At 37.0% G+C, this 26,857-nt stretch overlaps 2 protein-coding genes across 3 annotated transcripts in view; one reads left to right on the top strand and one right to left on the bottom strand.

The window, feature by feature from the left end:
- Positions 1 to 1,401: 1,401 nt before the first annotated feature.
- On the top strand, positions 1,402 to 11,913 carry ACP2 (acid phosphatase 2, lysosomal). The gene is given in 12 exon segments (XM_070936648.1): positions 1,402 to 1,455; positions 1,457 to 1,588; positions 2,152 to 2,247; positions 2,753 to 2,839; positions 5,868 to 6,020; positions 6,394 to 6,492; positions 6,597 to 6,686; positions 8,052 to 8,184; positions 8,271 to 8,359; positions 8,923 to 9,029; positions 9,285 to 9,460; positions 9,548 to 11,913. Coding segments are annotated over 12 exon segments (1,350 nt in total). The 3' UTR covers positions 9,682 to 11,913.
- Positions 11,914 to 12,538: 625 nt separating this feature from the next.
- The window catches only part of DDB2 (damage specific DNA binding protein 2), a 37,310-nt gene continuing 22,991 nt past the window's right edge, over positions 12,539 to 26,857 (bottom strand). For both annotated transcript variants that reach the window (XM_070936600.1, XM_070936607.1), the window contains exons 4-11: positions 25,070 to 25,261; positions 23,439 to 23,584; positions 18,577 to 18,676; positions 17,763 to 17,940; positions 17,188 to 17,333; positions 15,990 to 16,154; positions 15,178 to 15,223; positions 12,539 to 13,485 (exon numbers count right to left, since the gene is read on the bottom strand). In XM_070936600.1, coding sequence (XP_070792701.1) covers positions 13,232 to 13,485; positions 15,178 to 15,223; positions 15,990 to 16,154; positions 17,188 to 17,333; positions 17,763 to 17,940; positions 18,577 to 18,676; positions 23,439 to 23,584; positions 25,070 to 25,261 — 1,227 coding nt within the window. In that variant the 3' untranslated portion in view covers positions 12,539 to 13,231. The remainder of the gene's footprint in view (positions 13,486 to 15,177; positions 15,224 to 15,989; positions 16,155 to 17,187; positions 17,334 to 17,762; positions 17,941 to 18,576; positions 18,677 to 23,438; positions 23,585 to 25,069; positions 25,262 to 26,857) is intronic.

Here is a 26,857-nt window from a genome sequence, read left to right as displayed (position 1 = left end):
GGATAGCTTGACATGTGACACAGACCAAGCATGTGTTTGCTGAATCTTCTGTTTCTTTGTGCTTACTGACAATCTCAAAGAACTATAAAATGATGCTGAGACAGACTAGTCCTTCTTTATGATTAACAATGTTATTGTAAATAGTGCTTCACCAATATTTCACTTCAACCAGACATATAGTTTGATGCTTCTTTTCACAGATATATTTAGATGGAGACAGTGCTAGAGATGATTTGTATTTGCTGGTTTCCAGGTGTCTGTTCCAGGGATTAGTTGTATGGAGAAGTTACATTTGAAACTTTACATAAAAAAAAGATTTGAAACTTTATATTAAAAGATTTGAAACTTTACATTAAAAAAAACATTGAGTAACGTTATACAATCCTTGTGAGTGTCAAATACCTAAAACTAATTGTCCTGGTTTGTTTGGCTTCCTCCTAAAAATATAAATTCAGGCAGATATATTTTGTACAAGCTCTTCAACAAGAATCAGTGTCATTTAGTACACTACTATTTCTTATTTCTTGGCTAACAGTCTGATAGGATGGGCTTAGTTCTTCTGATATCAGAGTTTCGTGACAATAAGGTCAATGTTTACAGTTCAAGACTTGCCTTTCTCGTCTCTTCTTTGAGCAAGATTTTCATTTTCTAAAAAGTTTGCCTTCTTTCATTTAATAACTTCATGACCATTCCCCATGCAGCCACCCTCTCAGGTTTCCTGACACTGTACAAATTCACCCCTGACCCAATCTGCAATATTTGGGAGACAGTTGGCAAAAAACTGAGGGTTTGACACTCACTTTGCCACTAACTAAGGGCATCTCCAAGATCTACCTATTTCCACTTGGTGATATAGCTTGTCTACTTTTCTACAATCTTTTTTAGTAACTGCAAACTGATATTTCATTTTTGTTTTACTCTCAGCTGAGATACTATTTTTTTCTTTTCTGCTGAGATTTTTATTTTCATCTTTTATTCATCTGCCATTTTTTAATACATCTGTAGATTACAGACTATTTCTAGAAGGCAACCTAAGAATCTCAGTTCTGCTTCAACATTAGCTACAGGAGAGATCCAAAGGAGAACTGAGAACTCCTATAGAACCGCAGGAGAAATTTCCTGACAGTGAGAACAATTAACCAGTGGAACAGAAGTTGCCATCAGAAGTTGTGGTTGCTTCATCAAGTTTTTAAGAGGAGACCGGACAGCCATTTGTCTGAAATGGTATAAGGTCTCCTGCTTGAGCAGGAGGCTGGACTAGAAGGCCTCCAAGGTCCCTCCCGACTCTGTTATTCTGTTATCCGATCGCTTCCCTCCCTTTCTCTACCAAACCGCTTTCTCCGATAAAACGGCAGAGACAGCTTCAAAAGCTGCTATTGAGCATGCGCGGCTAAACGGAGCATGCTCACTTTCTCCCAGGAACGGAGGTCGAAAAAGGAACATCGATGGTTGACGAAAAAAAGACATGGCAGGTAGAAAAAGTCGCTGCAACTGGAGGGGGCTTCCCTTCACCTTTATTCTGGGCTTCATCCTCCTCGCGCTAGCCCCGCCGATCGCCCAGAGCCGGACTCTCCGCTTCGTTACTGTGGTGAGCAGCCAACAAACCTGGCCGGAGGGGGGGCTAAGTGGAGGGGCTAAGTGGTGGGCAATCCTTCGGTTCAGGTGACACGTCCCGAGGGTTTTGTTTTGTTTTTAAGAAAATGGGGAAGGGGACAAATCTGTGAGCTGCCAAGAAGTTAACCGTGAGATCCCTTTCAAAAGCCAGTTGCGGCGACTTTTCGTTAATCTGGCAGAAAAACAATGCCAGCGCCGCCTTGCCCAGCCACTTTTACGGCACCGGGGACCGAGCATTGGGTGGCGTCCTGCCTTTTCCTTGCAGGTTGCTGGCCTGAGTGGAGGCGAAATCTTCGCGTATTGTTGCCATCCAAACGTTGCCATTCTCCGCATTTTGCTTGTTGCGGGAGCGTTGGAAGGGAAGAATCCAGCGAGGCGGGAGAGGCTGGTCGCCCGGTACGGCTACCCCGGCTAGCAACAGCAGTCCCCCCCCCACCCCCCGCGCCTTTCGAGCTAAATAATAACGTTTCCCCAAACCTAAATTAGAACTGCCACAAGCATGTGAATGGGCATACATGTATTTCTGATTTCCTCCAGTTGTATCGGCATGGAGATCGCTCTCCCGTGAAGGCATATCCCCGAGATCCCTATCAGGAAAGCGCCTGGCCCCAAGGATTTGGACAGCTATCTCAGGTGGGACTCCCAAAATAAATTGCCGGTGGGAACTTTAAAAATCAAGGGCACTACTTTTTTGAAGGGAGGAATGAAGAACGACTGCCCTGTCAACAAGTGTCACTCAAGCACTTTTAGCAAGAGTTTTAACATTTCCTGTTTTGTTCTTTTTTTTCCCCCCCTCTCCCTTCTGGAGTGCTATTTTTATACAACTTTCCTACTTTCTTTGCTATCCCAGGAAGCAGTAGTATCACTCAAAATCCAAGGAGATGATCAATTGTTATAATTAACTATTAAGTTTATTTTATTGTAAGAACAACCGAAAATTTAAAAAGAAGAAAGAGGACAGAAAATAGATCTCTGAAGGAGTTGTTGTTCTCTCCATTTCAGGAAGTTCTTTTGTTCACTTTTGTTCCTCCACTGAAAACATTTGAGCTGTAAAACATTCTTTTTACTTTGTGCTGTTTTGCAAACTAGCAGATAAGACTTGCTTAACTTGTTAATTTGCCCATGTTGATATGAATAGGAAGGGATGCAGCAACAATGGAACCTGGGCCAAGCTCTTCGTAGGCGTTACGATGGATTCCTGAATGCGTCATACAATAGGCAAGAGGTTGGTGCACTCCACATTGCTAGCAGTAACAGTACAACTTATTCTCCTTTTTCCTTCTGTGCATTTTGCATAATATTTACCACAATAGAGAAGAGGTATGTATAGTAATTTTATTTTCTGGTTTAATCTGTTGCATAATCATACATTATATTGGAGAAAGGCATTGAGTGATGTGTCACAAGGAAGAGGGCTAAATCAGTATTTGTATCAATGTCTCAGATGAAAAGGCGAAGATAAGGCTTATCGGTCTTAAATGTGATACAATATTGGGTAGGATAATTAATATCCTAAAACGGTGTCAAACTGGTGGCCCATGGGCCAGATATGTCAAACTGGTGGCCCATGGGCCAGATGTGGCACACGCAGGCCACCCCACCAGAAGGCAAATGTCGCAATATGTCACGTGACATCAACGTGATGTGGCGAGTTTGACACCCTTGCCCTAGAATCATGATGGTGAACCTATGGCACGCATGCCACAGGTGGCATACATAGCCATATCAGTGGGCACGCGAGCTCAGCTCCAGCGCACATGCGCGCCAGCCACCTAATTTTCAGGCCTTCTGGATCCACCAGAAGTAGGGAAACAGGCTGTTTCCTGCCTCCAGAGGGTCTGGGGGGGTGGGGAAGACCCATTTTCCTTTCTCACCTGGCTCCAGGGCCTCTCTATGAGTCTGGGGAGGTTGAAAATGGCCTTCCCCACCCCATCCCTGGAGGCCCTCCGGAGGCCAGAAAGGCCCGTTTTCCAAATTGGGAAACGGGCCGTTTCCGGCCTCCGGAAGGCTCCGGGGGGTGTGGATCCTCCCCAGAATCATAGAGAAGTTCGGGAGCCAGATGAGCCAGGCCTACCGGGCCATCGCATGCTGGGAGTGGGTGGGTGGGCGCATAGAATTATGGGTGTGGGCACACACGCACGTAACACACACTCCCGCCCCCCCCTTCCTGGCACACAATGGCAAAAAGGTTAGCCATCACTGCCCTAGAACATGGCAACTTTAAGACTTGTGGACTTTAAGTCCCTGAATTCCCCATCCAGTATGAAGTCCACGTGTTTTAAAGTTACCAAGATTGGAAACCCTTGCCTTAGAGGACAGAAATAAAATTCAAAATAATCTGGATAATCTAAAGAAATGAGCTGAAAGGTCAAGTTTACTTAGGAAACAGAAATGAAATGAACACATATATATATAAATGAACACATAACACAGTGGAAGATATCTAGCTTTCATAATAATGGGGGGAAAGTTTGGAAAAGTAGATGATTGAAAACTGAGTTTAATCTAGCAGTGAGACGTGGATGCAAAAATTGGAAACCCAATATAGGCTTCAATATGAATGTAATGTCCAATTACATGAACTAATCATTCCACATTATTTTGTTATAATCTGACCTTACTTTGAATCCTGAGTCGAGTTTCAGGCACCACTTTAAGAAGGAATCAGTGAAATCAGAACAGGTTCATGAAGACCAATGAGAATGGTCAAGATTAGAAACTAAGTGCAACAAAGAAAGATTAAAGTGGATATTTGCCTTGAGAAAAGATGGCTGAAAGGAGATACAGCATTTTTCAGATAACTGAAGGAATGTCAGAGAGAAAGTGGTTAAGATGTGTTCTCTCTCATCCTAATATGCAAGACATAGATTGATTGAATTTTTAGGAAAGCAGGTTCCAATTGAATGTTTAAAAACAGTTTTTCATAATGACAATGGATCAATTACTCAGAGAGAGCTCCCTTTCATTAGTTATGTTAGGCAGATCACAGATGGTCATCTGTTGGAATGCTTTAATTAAGATTCTTGCACTGGGCAGGGGATTGCATTCAAAGGATTCAGTGTCCCTTTCTAATTCCATAACTATTAACCAATTATTGTTTATTCAGTATAGTTCAGAAACATTTAATTTAGATTGCTTGGACCATCAAAGAGTAATTCCTTTTTCAAAGAACAGTTTGTTTATGACACACATATCTGGACGATCTGTTCACCTGACATCGATTCACTTATGGCACAATGTGTTTTGGTCAAGAAGAAGGATTCGTTCACAAATATGTGGACGTGCCTGAAGAAAAATTCCTATTTCTATAGACAGCTCATTGCCCATAAGTTTACAATTCAGGGAAATCTATAGACTGTAGAAATGGAAAAAGTAATTAAATGACCATCCTTGTTTCTGAAGAAGAGCTCTGGGGGTATTTTTTTAGCTACTACACATGTATCAGAGTGTCTTGATTGGTCTCTGAAATTGGAAGCTACCTGGACCAAAACCACAATTTCTCCTAAAAGTCCTTTTCCTGAGATACATACAGTAGTTTTGACTCCTCGATGAAGTTTGTTGGCATTATTCTATCTAGCTTTAGGTTTTATGTTCTGCTGCACTCAATGACCGTACTTTACCTTACAAATTCTTTGCTTTCCATGATCACTAGGAGAGGTACAAACCTAGATCACCTAGATCATCTAGCAGCCCTGAAAGAAATATTCTTTCTTCTTTTCAATAATCCTGTTCAGAATTATGCTCTAGCACAGAGGTGGGCAACTATGGCCCTTTTATGACTTGTGGACTTCAATTCCCAGAATTCCTGAGCTAACATGGCTGGCTCAGGAATTCTGGGAGTTGAAGTCCACAAGTCATAAAAGGGCCATAGTTGCCCACCCCTGCTCTAGCAGGAACTTAACCATCTGAAGCAGCATTACCTGAAAGACATTGGAAGCTTCATAGCTTCTCTCTGTCACAATCTTGTTGGTCTAGATTATAACAAACTCTTATGCAAGATTTCCATAAGGGAAAAAATGGGGGAAAAACTACCCTAGACTCGCATCCACAGCAGCCCTTTTTAGTGCACAATGAATAATGGCAGGAGAGATTGCACTTGTGGTATTGCACTTTGAACCACAGCTCTAGAGTTGGAAATGTTGCCAGCTCAAGATTTGCGGCCTTGATCCTATGCTTGTTCTTAGATAGCCTGAATATAGTAATGACAGTGACACTAAGGTAATTCCCTTCTATTTGGCTTTTTTCTCTGGCAGATCTTTGTTCGAAGTACAGATTTTGATCGAACCTTGATGAGTGCTGAGGCAAATCTGGCAGGCCTGTATCCTCCAAAAGGGCAACAAGTGTTTAATCCCAATATTACTTGGCAGCCTATTCCTGTACACACTGTACCTGACCACATGGAGAAGGTGAGTCATTTTAACACTTTAAATGTTGGAAGATTAGGTCCGTCAAAATATCTCCCTTCAGTACTCCTCTTTTCTACTACCTTGAGCTCCACTATTCTGCTTTTTTACTTTAATTCCCAGCTGTTATAGGAGAGCTGTGAGGTGCAGTGGAATCTGCTAAACTGCTATTCACAAAAGTTTTATGTTTTATTATAAAACCTTGTCGGTCTTAAAAGGGGCTACAAGACTCTGATTTTTAATTGCCAGAGATTTCTTAGCCAAAACAAATAGGTAGCTCCTAGAGAAGTAGATTGTCATGAAATTAGTGATCATAAAGAAGGATCTGTGGTCAAATTACCATTTTTAATCTAATATCAATGTTGCCTCTTTCCAGCTCTTGCGGTTTCCATTATCTTCCTGTCCCCGTTATGAACAGTTGCAAAATGAGACCAGGCAGACGCCAGAGTATGTAAATATGACCATCCAGAATATGGTACATTGCTTTCTATGTATTTTTATATATCATATAATATTTTGTTTTCTTTACATAACTATTGGGATCATAGAAAGAAAGAATTTTTTTTTTTTACTTTACAGGAATTCTTGAAAATGGTGGCAAACATGACAGGAATTCAGGATGTTTCCCTTGAATCTGTCTGGAGTGTGCATGATGCACTTTTTTGTGAGGTACGTTTTGTGTTGTATCAGTCATTTGCTTTCGGTGCTTGTTAAAATTATTGCCTTAGTAATGTTTGAAACTACCTATGCTCTTACTCAAGGGCTACTTAAAGTAGGTATTATAGATTAATGGAGAATGTTGATGACATGGTGTACTGCGCAGAAATACTTCTGTTACTACTCAGATTGTTGTTATTGTATACCATACATATAATAACCATCTAATAAGAAAGGTTTCTAATATGTGACTTGGTTACTGAAATGGATGCACTTTCTCTCTAAAGAGTACATATGTATTATTGATAAATAATAAAGTTAAGAGACCCTCCTATATGGTTGGAGCAATCAAAAACACACACTACTATCCTCCTCTTTTCTGAATAACAGCTTCTGTTCTATTAGACGACCTGCAAACTGACCATAGAAAGAAACCAGAAGTATATACACAGAAAGAAACCAGAATTACATATAAGTACATTGTTCTAAACCTCTAGCACAGTCTTTCACTATCTGGTAAACTTCTAATGTGGATTTTAATCTAGAAATGATAAAGGCCGGGATGACTGAGGCCCAGAATGAGAAAGACTTCCCTATCCAAATTGTATTCCTGTAAAACCTCTGTGTATTCTTCTTCCATAAAAGAGAATTATTTCCATTCTTGTAGGCTGATCAAACTGTTGCGATATAGACAAACCCTATTCTCCATATTCTTACTGACAGGTATATTGTCTAATATTAGTGACTGTAGTTAACGTAGAAAGAGGTCTCACTTACAGTCTACATTTGATATTTGTCAGTAATAATATTGTATCATATTACATTTTAACCTTAAACCCAATTCCATATTCTCAACATTACATTTCTGCTCATGTTTACATAATAATTTGAGAGAAGGCAATTCAAACATTTTACTTCAATGACTTCTTGGTAGTACCTGTGACCCAAAACACATGCTGATATAGAAAATATATAATCTGATGTATTATTATAAACAATGTTAAGCCCTATTAAATATTTAAAATGGCTACCAAAATAGTTTTCCTGCTCCAAAAATAGTACGTAGGTATGTTGTAAAATTTAAAATTTTCAGTCAACATGAAAGAAACTTTTCAGACTTGGAAGACTGTAACCCTGTGTAAAAACATCTCAGCATTAAATCATTTGAATATTGGGGCTATTATTAATATTTTGATGAAAAATGTTACTATTTAATAATTACAAAATGATGTTGGTTTTGTACATTATTCTTCCCCCTCATCATTCCAAAATTGTATTAAGCTGCAAACAGGCTCTGTATGACATAGTTCTGACATTTTAGGAATATTTACATTCATTCTCCAAAGGGCAAACAACTTTTTTCTTGTCTCTTTTTAGAAAACGCACAAAATGCATCTTCCAGCATGGGTAACTCCTGTGGTGATGGCCAAACTGAAGGAGTTAAAAGATTTCAGTTTTAATGTCCTTTTTGGCATCCATAGACAAGTGGAAAAAGCTCGTCTGCAGGGCGGTAAGTAAAGAAGAAATGTTTATTCAAGTAATAAGTGGGGAGTGTCTGTAAGAGATTATGATGTAGACTTTTTTTTCTTACTATAGGAGTTCTTTTGTCTCAAATAAGGAAGAATCTTACATTAGCTACAAAAGACTCGGCACCTCACCATTTCAAAATGCTTATGTACTCAGCGGTAAGTTTGGCGTGTTGAGTCAGCTACTCAGTTTTCTGATCTTATCCTCCTTCCTCATTGCAAAGAACAGACCCAGATACTGTCAGCATCTCCCCTTCTGTAATACCCTATGACAGCGGTCCCAAACCTTTTGGATACCAGGGACCAGTTCCATGGAGAGAGGCTTTTATGAGGGCTGAACGGGGGCATGGTTTTGTGTGCTGCCTACATCTCATGGATTAACAGAACAAAACAGAATAACAGATTGGAAGGGACCTTGGGGGTCTGCTAGTCCAACCCTCTGCTTAGGCAAGAAACCCTACACCATGGGGCTGCATATGTTTGCGCGGTCCAGTTTCTGGCATGCCTCAGCCCAGTCCCGCTCCACGGACCGGGGATTGGGGAACCATGCACTCCAAAATACTCTTCATTGTAAGAATAAATGCTAACTATTAATCTACGTTCTAGAATCTCTTTTGTTTTCATACCACTGTAGTTCAGGAAATTCTTCACTTAGAAAACGTGTTTTAGATTGTCTTCTGTGCACATCAAGGGGAAGATTCACGTATTTCTTCTTTCCTCAGCATGACACCACTCTTGCGGCATTGCAGACAGCTCTGAATGTTTACAATGGGAAGCAACCGCCCTATGCTTCATGTCATATATTTGAACTGCACCAAGAAGATGATGGGTGAGGGCTTTGCTCAGGATATAAGGACTCAAAGGCAACTGCTCAACTTTAACGTACACTCAGAAAAGACAAATGACTTTAAAAGAGAATGGGGGTGGGGCACGGCCTAACATTTTTAGATTTCTACTATTACACAAAGGAGATTGGGCTGGATAGAAGTTGCATGCTTCAGTGCTTGTAATTTCACAGTGCTTGGTGATATAAAACAGCTGACGGACCATTAATACCTGTTTCTATCATATGTCTTGCTTCCAGTAACTTTACAGTGGAGATGTTCTTTCGGAATGAGAGTCAGAAGGAGCCTTATGTATTGCAGCTTCCCGGCTGTAAACAGCACTGTCCCCTGCCACAATTTCTGCAACTTACAGAGCCAGTTATTTCACAGAACTGGAAACAGGAATGTCAGATAAAAAGCACATGGAACGACACAGGTGAGTGAGGCCGGATGAATCCGAAGGAAGATTCATGTAAGATTAAATCATTATAATCAGGATGGTTTTTGTTCCACTCTTTTGCAGAACTCATTGTGACTTTGGCTGTCTGTGGATCTCTCCTGTTCTTACTTACCGTTCTGCTCCTGACAGTACTCTACCGTGTTAAGTCCCAGCCTCTTGGCTACAGCCATCTTTCCAATGGAGAGGAACAGCCTTGACAATTGCTTCAGCCCCTCCTGAGCCAGCAAGAGGAAACAGAGCTGATCTCAGGGACAAATGGGCCTCACTCAATGACTAAACATCTTACTGATCTTGATTTTTGAAGCAGAAGAGTCGACAGTGGAGCTGTTGCAACTAACAGATGCATTCTATCTAACATGGCATAATGCAGTTAGTTGCTAGGAGTAAAATGCCAACATGGTCTTAGATTGCTATTTCTCAGTGCATGACTAGTTCAAAAGAAGGTTATACTTTTCTTTTTCTGAACTTAATATCCTGTCTTAATTGTTTAAAAATGGCACAGAAAAGTGGCCCGCTGCTACTTAAAAAGCCTTCAGTCTAGTAGCTGCCATTTGTACCCGTCTTCTACACTGTGACAGCGACATGATGCTAAACCAGCAATAACCAATTGCTTCCACTGAGTCAGTAATTCAGAACAAATAATGGTTTCTATTGTAGAAAACAGCCATAGGAAGAAATCTTAAATTCACTCAACAAAATTGCCATAATGGGATTCACTTCCAAGTCAACACACACGGAATTGTGCTTTAGGTACTTTACTCAGTCTTTAGATACTCAAACATAGGACAAGTGACATTAGATTCCTCCCTGCCCTCTGTAACAGGAAAGAGGTTGATCAAATTCAAGCCATTATTTACATACCTATGGTACATCATGCACAGCATTCTGGACAAGAAGAACATTAAAAGAACATGTGCTTTAAGACACATGCTCAAACATTCAAAGGTCTTATTCAAATATCTGTGGTAGAAATATTTATGTCTTATGTTACATTCCTAAATTTCATTTTGAAACATGCTGCTGAAGTTAAAGACCAGATAACTTTTAACTTAGCAGGTTCTATTGTTATGTAATATACATGGTCCTATATATTTGGGAGATCAGCAGTTCCCAAATCTTCCCTAGCCCATTCCATTCCACTGATGCTGGTGCTACACATTTTCTCTTGGCTCTTGCTTAAACCCTTAACTTTTGGCCCGGTTTTTTTTCCTTTGGCCTTCACTGATTGCCCTTCACCTCAAATTGTATATTCCTACTTTACACAATGCAATGCAGCATAGATGTCTTTCTTATTCCTCTCCATGAAGAGAAAAATATTACATGTACTACCTCATCAAAAATATATATGGCATATAAAAATCATAAGGCTATAATTTCAAATATTCACATAAAACATAGCCAATTTCTTAACTTTAATCAAAATATTAGTTCACATTTCAGAGAAAATACTTTTTTTAGATCTGAATTCTATAGGATCCAAAGTGCTCCTGAAGATGTGCAATGTATTTCTTTCATCCCTGAACAGGGGAATCTGAAGACAAGAATCCTTAGTATAATTGCCATAGTCCAGAAAACCAGCACTTTTTAAATTACCCCCTCTCAAAAAACCCCCAAGCCCCTAATTTGTTGCTCCAAGTTTTCTAACAAGTTCCATAAAAATCCTCTCTTATATTTCTCTAGATGACAATTTTCTACCATATGGATAGTCTTTTTTTTTTATCTTCAACTGGAGCACAGTCCATCAATTTGTTTGCAATATCAGGACTAAATGCTAAGAACACCTCCCAACCCACCCTTAAAAAAATCCATTCGCTCTCTCCTTAAACAGACTTCTTACAAAGAGCAATATTGGTTACTTACCGTGCTCAAATACATCTAAGTATACAAAAATAGTCCCTTGGGAGTTGGGCGGCATAGAAATGTGATAAATTAAATTAAATTAAAAATGCCAAGAGATATAAAATAAAAAACATAATAATGGTGTGTTTTGCTTTTTCTGGGCTGAAACTGCAATCCTACTCCAAGGAGATGCTGTAATGACCAACTTGGTCATTACAAAACATTTCACATGTTACATTTCCTCTAAAGCCACTACATTAGTATCCTGTTACTAAAGAGTACCCAAGACAATTGCCAAAAAAATTCCCAATTCCATTTGAAGTTGTCTTTCTTATTTTTCTATTGAAACTAACTGTATGATATGTCTCCTGCAGGGCAGGATGGAAGATATAACCAAGAGAAACTCAGATAAATCACTTCCAGAAATGAATCAAGTCAATTTATATGCCAATTTCTTACAGGCTAAGTTGTAAATAAAATAATGGGAAATAATTTGCTTTGGTACAAAATGAGGAAAAACTATGATTTATTTCTTGAGATTAAATGTTGCTGTAATTCACTCGATCACTTTCTTAATGTTTTCATTAAAAACCAAGATGAGACTAAATTTTTGCTCCCTTTTTTGTTGTTTTGCTCTTTTTGCATATGTCTAGCAGCTGGATCACAAGAAAAGATATAACCATGGCACCTTTCTGTATTAAGGTCAATTATAGTTTGAGAACTTGACATGGGACCAACTTCCCAGTGAATAATCCATTGTCTAGATTTTTTATGTATTAAAGCAGAAGTACTCTTATTCTCTATTGCCCTAGAGGCAGGACCAGAACACTAGGTTAAACTACAAGCACAGAGTCTCCTGTAAGACATTAAGAACTTCCTGATTATACATATCATTTGCCAGTGGAACAGACTGCCGCATGATATGAGTTCTCTGAAGTTAGATGGTAAACTGTTAGAGATGCTCTAGCGGATCCTGCAATAAGCAGGGATTTGCATTGATTAGATGACTTTTATTATCACTTTCAACTCAATGACTGATATATTTAATATATTTCTAACCGGTTTTGAAGAAAATAAAGAGCTCTATTTCCTTGTATATATTGTATAGAATTCGTATCTTGAAATCCTTTTTAAAAAGCTGTATCAAGTTTATAAAAGACAATGAAGGGACAAGTCAATGTGTGGAGCACGACTCCCCAAAATAAGACACTGATCATTCATTCAATTTTTATTAAGTTTCTCAGATATATTCTTTGAGCAGGCTTATGTCCTAGCTATTATGTTTCTCAAGAAGCATGTAGCTTCTCTGTATAACAAAATAATTATGATACAAAACATTATTATACATATTTTTGAACGAAAGAAAACAGTAAGTGAATCACAATAATAACTGTTTCAAAGTAAGGTACCTATAGCTAGTTGCCTTTTTTGTACCTCTATATGTCTTTAAGTTCTAGACAGTTTTACAATCTCACAAAATACAAATCCTGTGTCTGAGAACAAACAAATTATGTTGCTCCTTAAAACAAAAATGCTCTTATTTTTAGTGAGCATAGGACAAACATAGATTATTTTCAATATATTATAAAAGGAAAAGAGCTAGGTTTGAAAATCTACTGTAATCTGGATTGTTAGCATATCTTTGTGCACTGTACTTTGCCTTAAAACAATTAAAAGCCTTCAGGTACACACAACAGAATATTCCTTTTAGCTCATTTAAGCACATGCATATGTATATGCCTTATGCCTTGCCCATAATAATGGATGACTCAGTTCTGTAACATAATTTCCATCATCAAAGAAGATGGTCTACTGTAAAAAGGGCTTCCTTCTCCTGAAGTCAATGGTGCACATTATGCCGGCGGCATTAACTTTGCTCCAAGCAAACACTAGTGACACAAGCTTGACTCATAAGTCCTCCGGGTCCTTTCTTCTCTTAGTGTACACTGTGTATTCTTTACCCTTTGTTTTGGTATCCTCTAATTCAAGACTGAGCAGTTTAGTTTTGAATTTGTTTGTTTCTGTGTTTGATTGCCTTTGCCTCTGTCCTCTTTGACAGGGTACGTTCGTAAGCCCAATTCTCTGCTCTTTCACAGCTTGCATGAGATCCTCCTGCTTCTTACCTATCATCACTTTTCGGTCCCATATCAGAATATTAAAGCCTGTCAAAAAACAGAATCACGCTCTTAGGAATTCAGCCTTGGATAGCTTATAAACCACGTAACATTTATGCCAACAGCTCAGACATGGTTCAGTTTTTAAAGCTGGGTGTTTGGTGCCAAGTCGGCAAAGAGATTTTAGAGGAATACAATTCTGACAATTAGATAACTGAAGATCATGAATAAATTATCTTGCCCAACCCAACAAAGAGTAGTACTTTTTAAGTAACAAAGATTAAAGTTCAATCTCATTTTTTTTCTATTTGGTTCACTTTTATTGTCTTATTTTAAAAAATAAACATAATTATGCAGCTAGATTCCTTGTGAGAACAGGACTTACATTTTCTAGGATAAATTATGGGAAAAGAGTCCCAATTGTGTAAAAAATCTTTTGACCCAAAGTACTTAAACTGGGTTTTTTTTTTCTTGTTCCAAGAAAATATGCTTCAATTTCAAAATTTATTTTCTTCTTCCTTCTTAAAACGTTATTTGAAAGGTCAACAGATGGCAGCAGTTCTCTTTCCTAGATAAGTAACTCTTAGTAACTAGGTAGATACATCCAAGTTTTTTGGCAATAATATAAAAATGGTTTAACATGGACATATTATGTCCAGCTATGTAATTTTATGATGGCTTCTTCTTAGTTTTACAAGATGAGTTGTGGTTGGGTGCAACCAGTAGATAAAAAAGCCCACAAAAAAAATTAAAACCCTCTTGATTCATGGCAATTGATGGAACGCTGCGCCTTTGAATGTATGCCCCATTTTCTTACTAATTAAAATTTTGATTTTCAAAAATCAAGAGGATCTCCAGCCAAAAGAAGCACTGAACTCTTTTCTTCTTTTATACATTATTTGCTACCATTTTCAACTAGCTGAAACAGCTATGGGAGGTTAAAAAAATCTATTAAAAAAACCCAATTTTACACTTCAGCCTTAGACTGTTTAACAACTTTTTTTCAAGCTATATGTCAACATACCGGTATAACTAAAGCTACTTAATTAGGGATACTTAAAACATTATCATGCATAAACCAACATATGGATGGTACACAGCTGCTTTTGGGTGATCAATGTCCAAACAAAAATAAGTGTGTTTCAGGTATTTTGCTCCAATATGGAATGAAGTAGAGTTGGGTTATTCAAAATACCAAACCAAATTGCAATTGTTCCAGGAAAAAGTGATTTGGGTGAGGAGAAGAATAAGTGAAGGCCAATAATATATATAGATGAGAAAAGACATTTGTAAGATCAGGGATAGGAAGGGCAGCCATAGGTGATGACAGAGAGGAAAAAGGGAGCAAATTCAAACCTTCCCTTATAAATTGCCTCATAAAATCCCTTCAGGATCCTTCCAGTCTTTATTTAACCTGAAACTGAGAACATCCAAAACATTCTAGTTTTTGTTTCTATCAATCTATAGTCAACCCAAAGAAGGCCAATGTAGCATTCTGTTGCAGGTTCAACACATTTCCTATTTTGAGCACACCCTTTTACAATATTAAACTATTAATCCTTTATTATTTTCAGCTATTGCTTGCTAAGTGGTAAAAATATTTAAAAGTAATGAAACATATGGTAAAATTAAATACAGTCAGAGGTTTAAGTCTATACTTAGCAAATGTTTGAATTCAAATAGTCTGGGAAGAATGCCAAACCACTATACTAAATATGAAAGATTAAATTGCTTGCTTACCCATTCCTGAAGCCAAGGTGTCACCCATGGGGTTAAACTTATTGAGCTGTAAATGTACACACAATAATGCATTGTAAGCTTGTCAGCTACTTATCAAGCAAAACAGAAACCAGAACATTCTGAACAGTACAGAAAAGCCCAACAATGATTGTGGAAAAATTCTGAACAAGTCAGCAAAGCACTGAATAGGAAGACCTCCTTCCTGCCCTTTTCCCCGGCTATTCTATCTGTTTCAGCACCCTAGCTGGTGCCAGAGATAAAGGAAGTCCTTACCCTCAAAGTTCATTCGAGAAACTCACTGCGAATCCTGGTTCATTATATTTCTGAAATCTAATCTGAAAGCATAAATCTCTGGAAACAGAAATTAAAACATTTCTTCTAACCCAAAAACTGAGATGAAGCTTTCAATTAGAACCAATTCCCGAACACAATTATACAGATGGCACTACAGCTATCCATACTCTTCTGATAATTTTTCACTGGACCTTTAAAGTAAGAATAGAAAGCTGGGAACTTGAAACATTGCTTATGCTACATCACTGGCCATGCTAGCCAGTACTGAGCTGTAATTCATTAATGACTAGAAGGCTATAGATTTCCACCTATCCATCTTAAAAATAGTCTAAGAAGCAAGCAGGAAGCCAAACTTAAACACATTCTTCTATCTACTATTAATGCCTACTAATGCATAGTAGGCATTAATGATAACACGTAGGAAAGTGAGGAATTTATTCTAATTCCTTTCTTTTTTTGAATCCCAGATCCTAATGGCAGATATAGCAGCTAACTTTAAACTAGGTCTCAACACTCACAGAGATAATGCCTGATGCCTTTGGATCTTGTAGTTGACACAGCATCTCTCCACTGTTTCCATCAAATATGTCAACAGTTCTCAGCTCATCTGCTGTGTACCCTGGGAACTTAGGGTCTGGATAACGACCAACCGCAATGAGATCATAACGAGGATGCCATGTTGCCTGTAATACAGAAGATGTGAATAAGTAAAATCACTGACACAAAAGTGTTAGCTTTTTTTCAAATGCTGGGACTCAGATTCAGTTTCTACTCCTCTCATGATATCAAAACAAGATCTTACAAGGCATCATGTTATAAAAACAGAATTCCAATTGATTTTTATTAGTACTACACCTGGTGCTTGAGTATAAATTCTTACCTTATGTAGTACATTACATAAACCTACCGTAGTATGCATTTTAGTTGGAAATACTTATATCTATTCTAAGATTAGAGAGCCTGTTTGGTGTAGGGACAAGACATCAATCTAGGAATCAGGAGACTGTGGGATCTAGACTCAAAATAGACACAAAGCCAGACCTTGGGCTAGTCACTTTCTCTCAGTTCTAGGAAGGAGGCAATGGCAAGCCACTTCTGAAAAACCTTGCAAAGAAAACTGCAGGAATTTGATCAAGCAGTCTCTGATAATTGGACAGAACTGAACAGGAGAAAAAATATATAAGAGTAATTTTATTCACTGTTCATTCTTTGCCCCTTACTTGGTTTGCACTATATTGGCCTCCTTTTTTATGACACAAAAGTTGTACAGTATGCTGTTGCATACATTTGCAGTAAAATAACATGAAAAAATCTATGAGATGGATCATGGACAAAATTTCTTTTGGCTCAAGGACTCCCATCAGCTTTTCATGCATGTTGAAGGGTAAGTCCTGAATCCATTCAGATATGAATTTTTAAGGATGAAAATGCTACCTTAAGCATTTTCAAAGCTCTATTTAAAAACCTCCATAATTTCCGTAATGAAAAATAGGAATAACATTTTGGACCCCATTTACTCTAATAGAGCTCTAGAAACCACAAAAGGAATGGCAATGTGCTGCATGTACTTTTTTGTAATTTTGATATCCCATTTCTGGATTACTAGATGAATGTCCCTGTTTGACAATCGCATTTCCAATTTCTATAGGGGAATTTTAGGTTGGCTTTTAAAAACATGCTTCAGTCAGAAACGATTCCTAATTATTATTCCTGCACCTTGATAGATGTGAGATGCTGGAACTGTCTATGAGGATGTGAAATTGAATGCTGTGGTTTGGACCAATCAGAAGAAGAATAAACCCGGATTTCATTGTGCTGATCTGTACTCAGTAGCTTAGCACCATCTGTTGGGCTGAAATAAGCTGTGGAAAAACACACACACACACACACACAAATGTAAGTCATAGTGCTACACCAGGTTAAAAAAATATTTTCCAAGAAATTATACTTATTACGGCATTTCCTAAAGGTTCAAGTAATAGAGCATATTTTCATATCCTTAGTATTATGAAACATACGCATTTCAATAATATAACTGTATTAATATCCAGAGTATTTTTTTTTCAGAGTATGAAAACAGACAATGCAACAAGTATAATATAATGATCAATTCAGATAAAAATCAAATGCTGAATTTTACTATTACTTTATTTTTATCCAACAATCCTTTGAAATTTATAATCTATATAGGGTTAATTGTAAATGCAAAGGAGAATAAGCGCACTATGGATAAATGCACCATGGATACAAGATGAACAAAAGTCATAGGGCATTGGTATTTTCTATCTTACCTGCATTGACACCTTTATCGTGCTGAAGTACATGAAGGCAACTTGATTTATCTTTAATATTTCTCAGATCCCAGATTTTAACTGTCTGGTCTACAGAGGCTGTAGCCAGCAGCCAATCACAATGAGAATTAAACTCCACATGAGTTACTTTCTTTTTGTGCAGCTTCAAATTCCATATCTACAATGGATATAAGAGAAGGCAAAAGATTCTGGTCTATGGATATTAGGCAGAGAAAACTCATCCTCACATCCCAGTGTGTTAATAAATGTTTTTAAAGGATGGTCTTCATGACATCACCATTTTATTTCTGGCCTGATGTGATGGCAAATGGAAACCACCTTTTCTTGCTCTACTGTTGTTATGATCATGCCTCTCCCAATATGTCTTACTATATGAACAATCTACAATGCCTCCATGATGAGGCTAAAGATAATGCAATCAGAGGCAGGAATCTGCCCAACCCTATTGAAAACTTAAGTCTGCTCGTTCATCCATCTATTTATTTTATGCCTATCCACTGACATACATGAACAGGGCCTCTCATTACCTATCAGTCACCCAGATTGAGTAAAACAAGCATGGGAAGAAATTGTGTCATTTATTGCAATAAAGGATTGCCCTGCAGAAGAGAAACATAGTTGTGTACAAGATACCAAATTATGATTGGACTGAATGTAGCAGGTCAGTGCAATATCATCATGCAGTCTTTAAAACAGTTTTAGAAGATTTTCAATCAAGTTTCAATGGAATATTATTAGATAAATAAAAAAAGCTTAAGTTTTTTATGTTAAGGAAAAAAGAAAATATACAAACCTTTTCACCTTCAGTACTTAACAAAATCACTTTCCCTACATTATCTCCTGTTACTACAGTCCGACTAGTTGCAGATACATCAACACTGCAATACCAGAAACTAAAACAGAAATAACAGTTATATTCTATAACAAATAGAAATGCAACCAAAGAAAACAAAAGAAGCAATAACTTCAAAGGAAGTACTTAAATAAGTGGTGGAGTCACAAGTGAACTGAATCTGAAGGATCTTATTTTGATACAGGATTGGTTTGAGTTATTTATCAAGAAGTGTCCATACCAAAACCATATAAAATGAAATTTTTATCATGTAAGTCACAGAATCATGTAATAAAAATCAAAGGCTCTGGTGTATACCGTATTTTTCGGAGTATAAGACACACCGGACTATAAGATGCACCTACCTTTTTTGGTGAGGAAAAGAAGAAAAAGAAATCTCTCTCTGTCTCTGTGCAATTTTGCCTCTTTGCAGCAAACAGCAAACAGCCTGCTTTACTTTCATTTTCATTTTCAGCATAGCTTGATTAGCACAATGAAAAAAAAAATGCTCCAGCAATTTTCTTCCTTGCAGCAAGCAGCAGAGCCCTGCACAAAACAGCTGAGAGTAAATCAGCTGAGAGTCGGGAGGCCGATCCAATCAACTTGTGCTAATCAACTTCAGCCTGTGCTGAAGCTGAAAGGAGTGTTTTTCCTTGCTGTTTGCTGTTAGATGTAACTGCTGGGGTGCAGAGGCCAAAGGATGGGGGCCGGTGGGTGGGCAGGGTTACATTCGGTGTATAAGACGCACCTAAATTTTCACCCCCTTTTGGAGAGGAAAAAGGTGCGTCAGTATCTCTAAAAACATCACATGGAAAAATTAAACTTATGCTTAAAGCATTTACCACACAGAGCTGGTTTTAATATGAAATGTACAGGTAGTCCTCGACTTACAACAATTCATTTAGTGATCATTCAAAGTTACAACAGCAGTGAAAAAAGTGACTTATGACCGTTTTTCATACATACAACTATTGTGGCATCCTCAAGGTCACATGATTGAAATTTGGACACTTGGCAACTGACTCAAATTTATGACGGTTGCAGAGTCCCCAAATCATGTGATCACCTTTTGCGACCTTCTGATAAGAAAAGTCAATGGGGAAGCCAGATTCACTTAACAACCGTGTTACCAATTTGAACAACTGCAGTGATTCACTTAACAACTGTGGCAAGAAAGGTTGTGAATTAAGGCAAAAGTCTCTTAACAATTGTCTCATAAATTTGGGGCTAATTGTGGTCATACATCGAGGGCTACCAACTATGAATAATCTATAGGAGGGATAGAGGAGATTCAAATTGATGAAACAAAACAACCCAGATTAATTTAACATCTTCAAACCAAACCAATTTAGGTTGCATATAAATTACTGCTAGTTTTTCATCACTGATTAAAGTAGTTGAAAAAAATCTAAATTTAACATTCTATGCAGCTCAGAAAAATGAGCTCTGACATATATAGCCATGTATTTTTCCTTCAAATATTTATTTTGAATATTTGTTCAATTATAGACTGTGAATTGGCCCTTGTAGACTTTATATTTATTCACAAGGCAATAGACAATGAAAAGGCAAAACTAGAAAATAGTTTATTGATTTTTCTACCATTATAAATTGCTAGCAAAGTTGGAGCACAGCAAGTCTGCAAAGGTCACTGTTGGTGTTTTGCTTTGTTTCCTTAAATCTTTCCTACATATTTGTACCCAGAGAGGGATTTCTTGGATTTTTAAGGCTTTCTTCTACAGATTGCTCAAGTATTCATGCCCACAACATACTTTACTACTTCATCTGCCAAAATGAAAAGCAACACTAAATTTCAAATGACTTATAAGTTGACCACTTATATTCTGAAGCAGAAATGTGTTACTTCATTCTCTGTGCTCAGAAATTAGTTCAAGCAAATTCTAAGAGACTGTCCTTATACCGTACCCATGAAGGAAGTTAGAGCAAGCTTAACGAAAAGATTAGGAAATCTCTCTTCCTTCTCCCCCAAACTTGTAATTTATGACTACAGACTCATGTATCACAGGCTACATGCTGCTCAAGTCTCAGACTAAGAATGCCATCTCCTGTTACCATATTGTTTTCCAAATCAAATAAATTAAATCTCAAGCTTCTGATAGGGTCTCTGGAGTCTTTCTGGAATATGGAAGAAACTAGCAAATGAAAACAGCTATATTACCATGAAAGAATGAGAATAGGTAGCTAAATTATTAAGAGTGCATACTCTTTTTAAGGCCAAGGATCACTCTTAGATTGTAAATAGTATGCTTCATCCATTAAAAAAAAAGAAATAAAAAAAGAATGGCCCAGGATGAAAATTACAGCTGAACTCAACTTTTCAATAGCTTCTAGAGTGGGACAAGGGATTAGAAAACAACATCTAACATTGGGACTTGAGGCTGTGACCTCCAGACTAAGTAAAATTATTTATATACAGCAGTAGCAGCCTAATTAATTCTGAATTTAAAATTCAGTACTACATCAATCCTAGCTAGTTCATTCCTATATATTTAAATGCATTTACTTACTTTACAAAGCAAGTACAACAAATGCTGAAAAGCTGTCCTCAAAACTATTTCATAATATTTGAAAAAATGAGACAACTGTACATCTCACCAATTAGCCCTTTTATAAAGAAACATTGCAGTAATTAATTTAATTTAATTTAATTTAATTTAATTTAATTTAATTAATTCAATTTATATGCCGCCCCTCTCCGAAGACTCAGGGCGGCTCACAATAACTGGGACTTTTTAAAAAATCTAGAATATTTTATATAAATTTTTAGATTATAACACAACAGTCCCATTCAAAATATTCCATTCAAACAATTGCCATCTCTTCTGATGGAACAAAACTCAAGATGTTTTAAATGTATGACATTGGAAACAGCAGAAACTTGAAACAAGGCCCTTACTTCCTTGCTTTTCACCGTGGATGGAAAAGTACCTCACATAAAAGTATGTGAGGTGGTAGTCCACGCTACATGCTAATTTACCATCTATCTACGGAAGGAATAGTCAAAACAATGATATTTTAACTATTTTTTTCAGAGTAAACAACAAAACCCACAGTAAGAATAATTTATGTAGATGACACTTGCACCAAAAGTGACAGAACTGAATCTATGGTACCAAAAAATAACAATAGATTTACTTAAATGAAACCCATTAACAGCAGCAAACATACATTTTTCTGGATATTTAATTGAAGCTTCTTTCTAATATATATACATATATACGTTGCTATCATGCATAATATTTGTTCTTCTTGGAACTAAACCAAGTTTTTGTTATCTGGCCATCTGCAAAATGTAGCAACACCACCTGTAAAGCATCTATGCTTACTCTTAATGTTTGTTTATACAACATACAAAGAACACATAAAACAGCAAAATTACGCTATAACTCATGAACTAACTTCCAGACAGCAATACAAAAATTGTAGTAAATGTCAGTGCTAGAGGGCAATACTCTTTTTATATTGAAAGCAAGCTCTTATTCTCTGAAATATATGTCTAATTATCCTTTGTACCCTCCCTGCTCCTTTAAAAGTGGCTCTGGCCAATTATAATAACAACTCTTGTCACTCCTGTTTTAATTCTCTCTCCAAATTTCTATGGCTTGGGGAAAAATGAAATAAAATGAATTACTAAATCAAGCCAACTGTAGAATACTCAAAACGATGTGGAACGAAACATTCTGATAAAAACTTGAGAACATTTTGTTCCAAGTTCAGAATGCTGGAAACAATTTGGACCCTACTAGTGCTACTTAGTATCTCACTGTCATTCTTTAAGGGTTGTTTAAAATAATACAGAACTAGAATAATCCTACGACAGAGTAGTAAAGACCTCTATTTTTCAACAGTAGCAGCATTACATGGCTACAAATACTTTAAAAATGCATTACTTTGTGCTCTTAGGGTCAAAGTAGCCTATTTCCCTTGAAGTACAATCATTTCCAGCTGTACAAGCTTTTTCATACAAACTACCGTATTTTTTGGAGTATAAGACACACCGGAGTATAAGACACACCTACCTTTTTTGGTGAGGAAAAGAAGAAAAAGAAATCTCCCTCTGCCTCTGAGCAATTTTGCCTCTTTGCAGCAAACAGCCTGATTTACTTTCATTTTTGTTTTCAGCATAGCTTGATTAGGACAATCTGCTCCAGCAATTTACCTCTGTGCAGCAAGCAGCAGAGCCCTGTGCAAAACAGCTGAGAGCAAATCAGCTGAGAGTCGGGAGGCCGATCCAATCAACTTGTTCTAATTAGCCTGTGCTGAAGCTGAAAGGAGCTGTTTTTATTTGCTGTTTGCTTACAAGGCGGTAACTGCTGCGAGGCAGAGGCCAAAGGGTGGGAGCCAGTGGGTGGGGTGGGGCTACATTCGGTGTATAAGACGCACCTAAATTTTCACCCCCTTTTAGGGGGGAAAAAGGTGAGTCTTATACTCTGAAAAATACGGTATATAGGAAAAAACTCACTCTATTTTATGGTGATCTAAATCTTATATGTTTTAAGCAAATCTCTTTATCTCTGAATTAGAAACTTTCTAATTTAGTCTGCTAGTCAGTTTTCATTTTGTGATTTTACTGATTTTCAAACTGTTTTACTCAGTAGTTTGTTTCATCTTTTTATTACCTAGCTCCTTAAAGGCTACTTTCTGAACTAGAAAAATGAGCACTCTAAAAAGTAACTCAGGAATACAAATATCCCAAATGCTGAGTGGAACAGTGAAAAATATTCCAATCTTAACTGTTTTTTATGGTTATGCTGCCTTCTAATAAAAAAAGAAAAACCTGAAAGAAGTAGATTGCATCTTACTCCCAGTCATTGGTATTGGCCATGACCCGGATTGTGTTGCCATTAAAATCTTGCAAGGCAGTAGTTCCAGCAATTGATGATGTGTACAGCTCATTTGGATTAAAAGGATTAAATTTCATTCCTGTGATGGCCCCTCCAGCTCCAATCTATAGTTAAAAGAAATGGATAACATACAAAGGCACTCAAAAACCAGGAAGGACAAAAATATCGCATACTATCTGATCGGTGTCAATAATATGGTAAAACTACATTTCCCAAAAGGTAGTATTTATGTTTATCAGACTGCATCAAAGCAAAGAGCCTCATGTGGGAAGGATTTTCAGCTCTTCTGGCCCATACTACATACATTAAATAACTGTTACTGGAAAAATAACAATTGCTAACTCTGACATAATCTGTATCATGGCAAGAGCCCAGCTTCCTCTCTCAGAATCACTGTATCATATTGAGTGCTGATTTTTTTTCAGTTTTTTAAAAATTATGACCTGAATGAGACTTTGAGGGATACTGTCAATTTGAGACATAATCAGGGAAAATAAAGCAATTTGGTGCCTATTAATGAGCTCTATACATAACAAAAGAAAAAGTCTATAGTAAGCAGTAAAAAATAAAATGAAGAGAAAATATGATCAGTGAAATATGCCAGAGGAGTTAGAAATCTTGGAGGATAAAAAAAAAAAAGATGGAAATGAGGTCAGGAAAGCTTCTTCTTCAGGAGCAATAACATGGGTACATGAGAAGTTCAATTTTTATTTGATTATCTTCTCTTACTTGTTTGAGAAGAATGAAACAGGAGCTCTACATTTATAGTGCAGAGGTTCCGTTTTAATATTTTATATTTTTTTCAAGGTTTATAAGACTGCAATGCTCTTGTCTTCACATGCAAATATATATCTTAAGAGAAACTCACATAAAAGATCTAGGAACATTTTTTTAAAAAATTCTTCCTCTGATCCAATAAACAGACAGCACAATACACTGTAGAACTATTATAACTGTAAAGCTCAGTCTCTAGGTGACCACAGTTGATTCAAGATTTCATATTAAAGCAATATCTTTACAAAACAAATGAAAAATCTCACTGTATTTACAGGATGTCTGCCATTCACTCAGAAAATCAAGTTGGAAGAGACCCAAAGCTGCTTTTTCAGGAGGCAACTGGACTTTCTTGTTTTTTCTTTTGAAGATGTTTTGCTTCTCATCCAAGAAGCTTCTTCAGCTCTGTCAGATCTGAAGCTTCTTGGATGAGAAGCGAAACATCTTCAAAAGAAAAAACAAGGAAGTCCAGTTGCCTCTTGAAAAAAGCACCTTTGGGACAACCATGACCTGGATGACTGAGACTCTCTACAAAGTTGGAAGAGCCTATTTGGACCATCGAGCTCAACCCCTCCCTTAATTAAGTGTACTTCAGTGTCTGGATCATGAAAGTAAAACAAAATTAGATCCAAAAAGATTACAGATTTCCCACTTTAAAATAGTATTTATCTACTTTTGAGCCATCCCTCCGACCTCATTTCCATTCTTTCAAAGTAAGGAGACAAACAGCCCTGATTCTTCAAAAACAATTTAATTATAACTCATGGGTCTCATCAGCATGTTAATACTAAACAACCCTTACTGCTTCAACTTACCCCTTTAATAAAACATGTTTTATTGAGCACTTCATAATTCCACAGGATGATGTCTCCTCCTTTGGAGCCCACAGCGACTGTGCTGGGATGCATTGGATGCCATTCCAAAACTGTAATTCTTCTGTCAAAGGGACTTGCCGTTCGGAACAGACGGTACAAGTAGAGAGACCGTACAAAGGGCACCTGGAGACACTGTTGAAAAGAGAGTAAGAGAGTGGGATCCAAGCCCCAGATACATGCACACTGTCTTTTTATACATATGTACAGTTGAGAGGAACAATTGTGAAATTGTATCTTTGGATTCATTTTCCTCAATATGAGCAAATGCAACAGTTTTTATTCATTTGTTTAATCGGGTACTCTTTATCTAGTTTTAATAGAAAACAGATAATTTCATGTTTAGGTCGTTTTTATTATGCAGAACTACTGAACATTCAAAAGAGTTTACAAAGTTTTAAGTGCCATTGTAACTATAAGTATATGGTGCTTGCTATATATTAAGTGCTATTGTAACTATAAGTATATACCTTAGATCATATCCAAAGTCAAAAAAGGAGGGGAAAAAATACTACTCAAATTCTCTTAGCCAGAGCACAAGAGACTTGAAGAGATGCTATCAAAATTTGTTTGGATCTATTTCAGACTTGGCTGAATCTACTAAGCAGTCTATTATGTGTCACTTAGACATTAGTCTTTACAATCTTGTATATTCTACAATATATTAGATTGGACAGGCATTATGAAATTTTATGTTTCAGAAATGCCTATTAATTATTTCAAACAACAGATGGCTACTCATACAGTCTATTACTCCAGTCCACTCAGAAATCATTAACTGATTTGGAGGATTGATGGGCCAATAAATTACAGAGTGTCTGAATGCTTGGAATGTCTTCACTGGCTTTCCAAATATCCAAAAGGCTTTTAAAATATTTTTTAATTGTATATTATTTTTACTTTAATTACTTTATATTTAATACTCTTTGTATTCTTCTAAGTTTTGGCAGTGATTTTAATATTATAATATTTGTTAAATACATTGGGTTCCTTTCTTTTCCTCCTGATTCAAATGTGTTGAATAAACAATTGTTTTTAATCAATTATCTATTGACAAGATGTTTTTTCAGTAGTAATGAATCATACTATATTTAAGAAGGTTCATTTTTTTAAATGCTGGTTATTGTTATTTGCAATTCAGACCTGGAGCTAATCCAGTCATCACTACACATACACTTCTGTATTTTTTTAAAATGACAAATATATTTGAGTCATGAACATTAAAGAGCCGAGGAGCATGTTTAAAAGGAAAAATATTTCTTTATACATTGAAATTGATGAGGGTGGATTCTTTTACATGTAATATATAATGCTGGAAAAATGAGGAAAAATCATTTTAGCAAAGAAAGGGATTAAGTCCATTAAATAACTGGAAATTCAAATCTGCCAAGGAAGTAGAAATTTTAGTGAAAATTTCTAATTTTATAGTTGAACAAAAGATTTGGTGACTATGCAATTTTAATATAGAGAGCATTAGTTCCAGTAAAGCGTGATCACATAGAGGTTAGTATTGTGGCTGCAGCAACCTCACTTTGAATCAGTGGTGAAATCTAAAATTTGTTACTACTGGTTCTGTGGGCGTGGCTTGGTGGGAGGGGTAATGTGACTGGGTGGGCGTGGCCATTTTTTTTTTTACTTTTAAAACCATTTTTTCTACAACCTCTTCAGTGAAGAGATTGTAAAAAAATGCTTTCAAAAGTCTCTGACGATCCCAGCTGAGTTGCTTGATTG

Source organism: Pituophis catenifer, unplaced genomic scaffold (genome assembly GCF_029215685.1).
Source record: "Pituophis catenifer annectens isolate HBS135680 unplaced genomic scaffold, rPitCat1.0.hap2 SCAF_1, whole genome shotgun sequence".
NCBI lineage: Eukaryota > Metazoa > Chordata > Lepidosauria > Squamata > Colubridae > Pituophis > Pituophis catenifer.
This window is presented reverse-complemented; position numbering and strand designations above follow the sequence as displayed.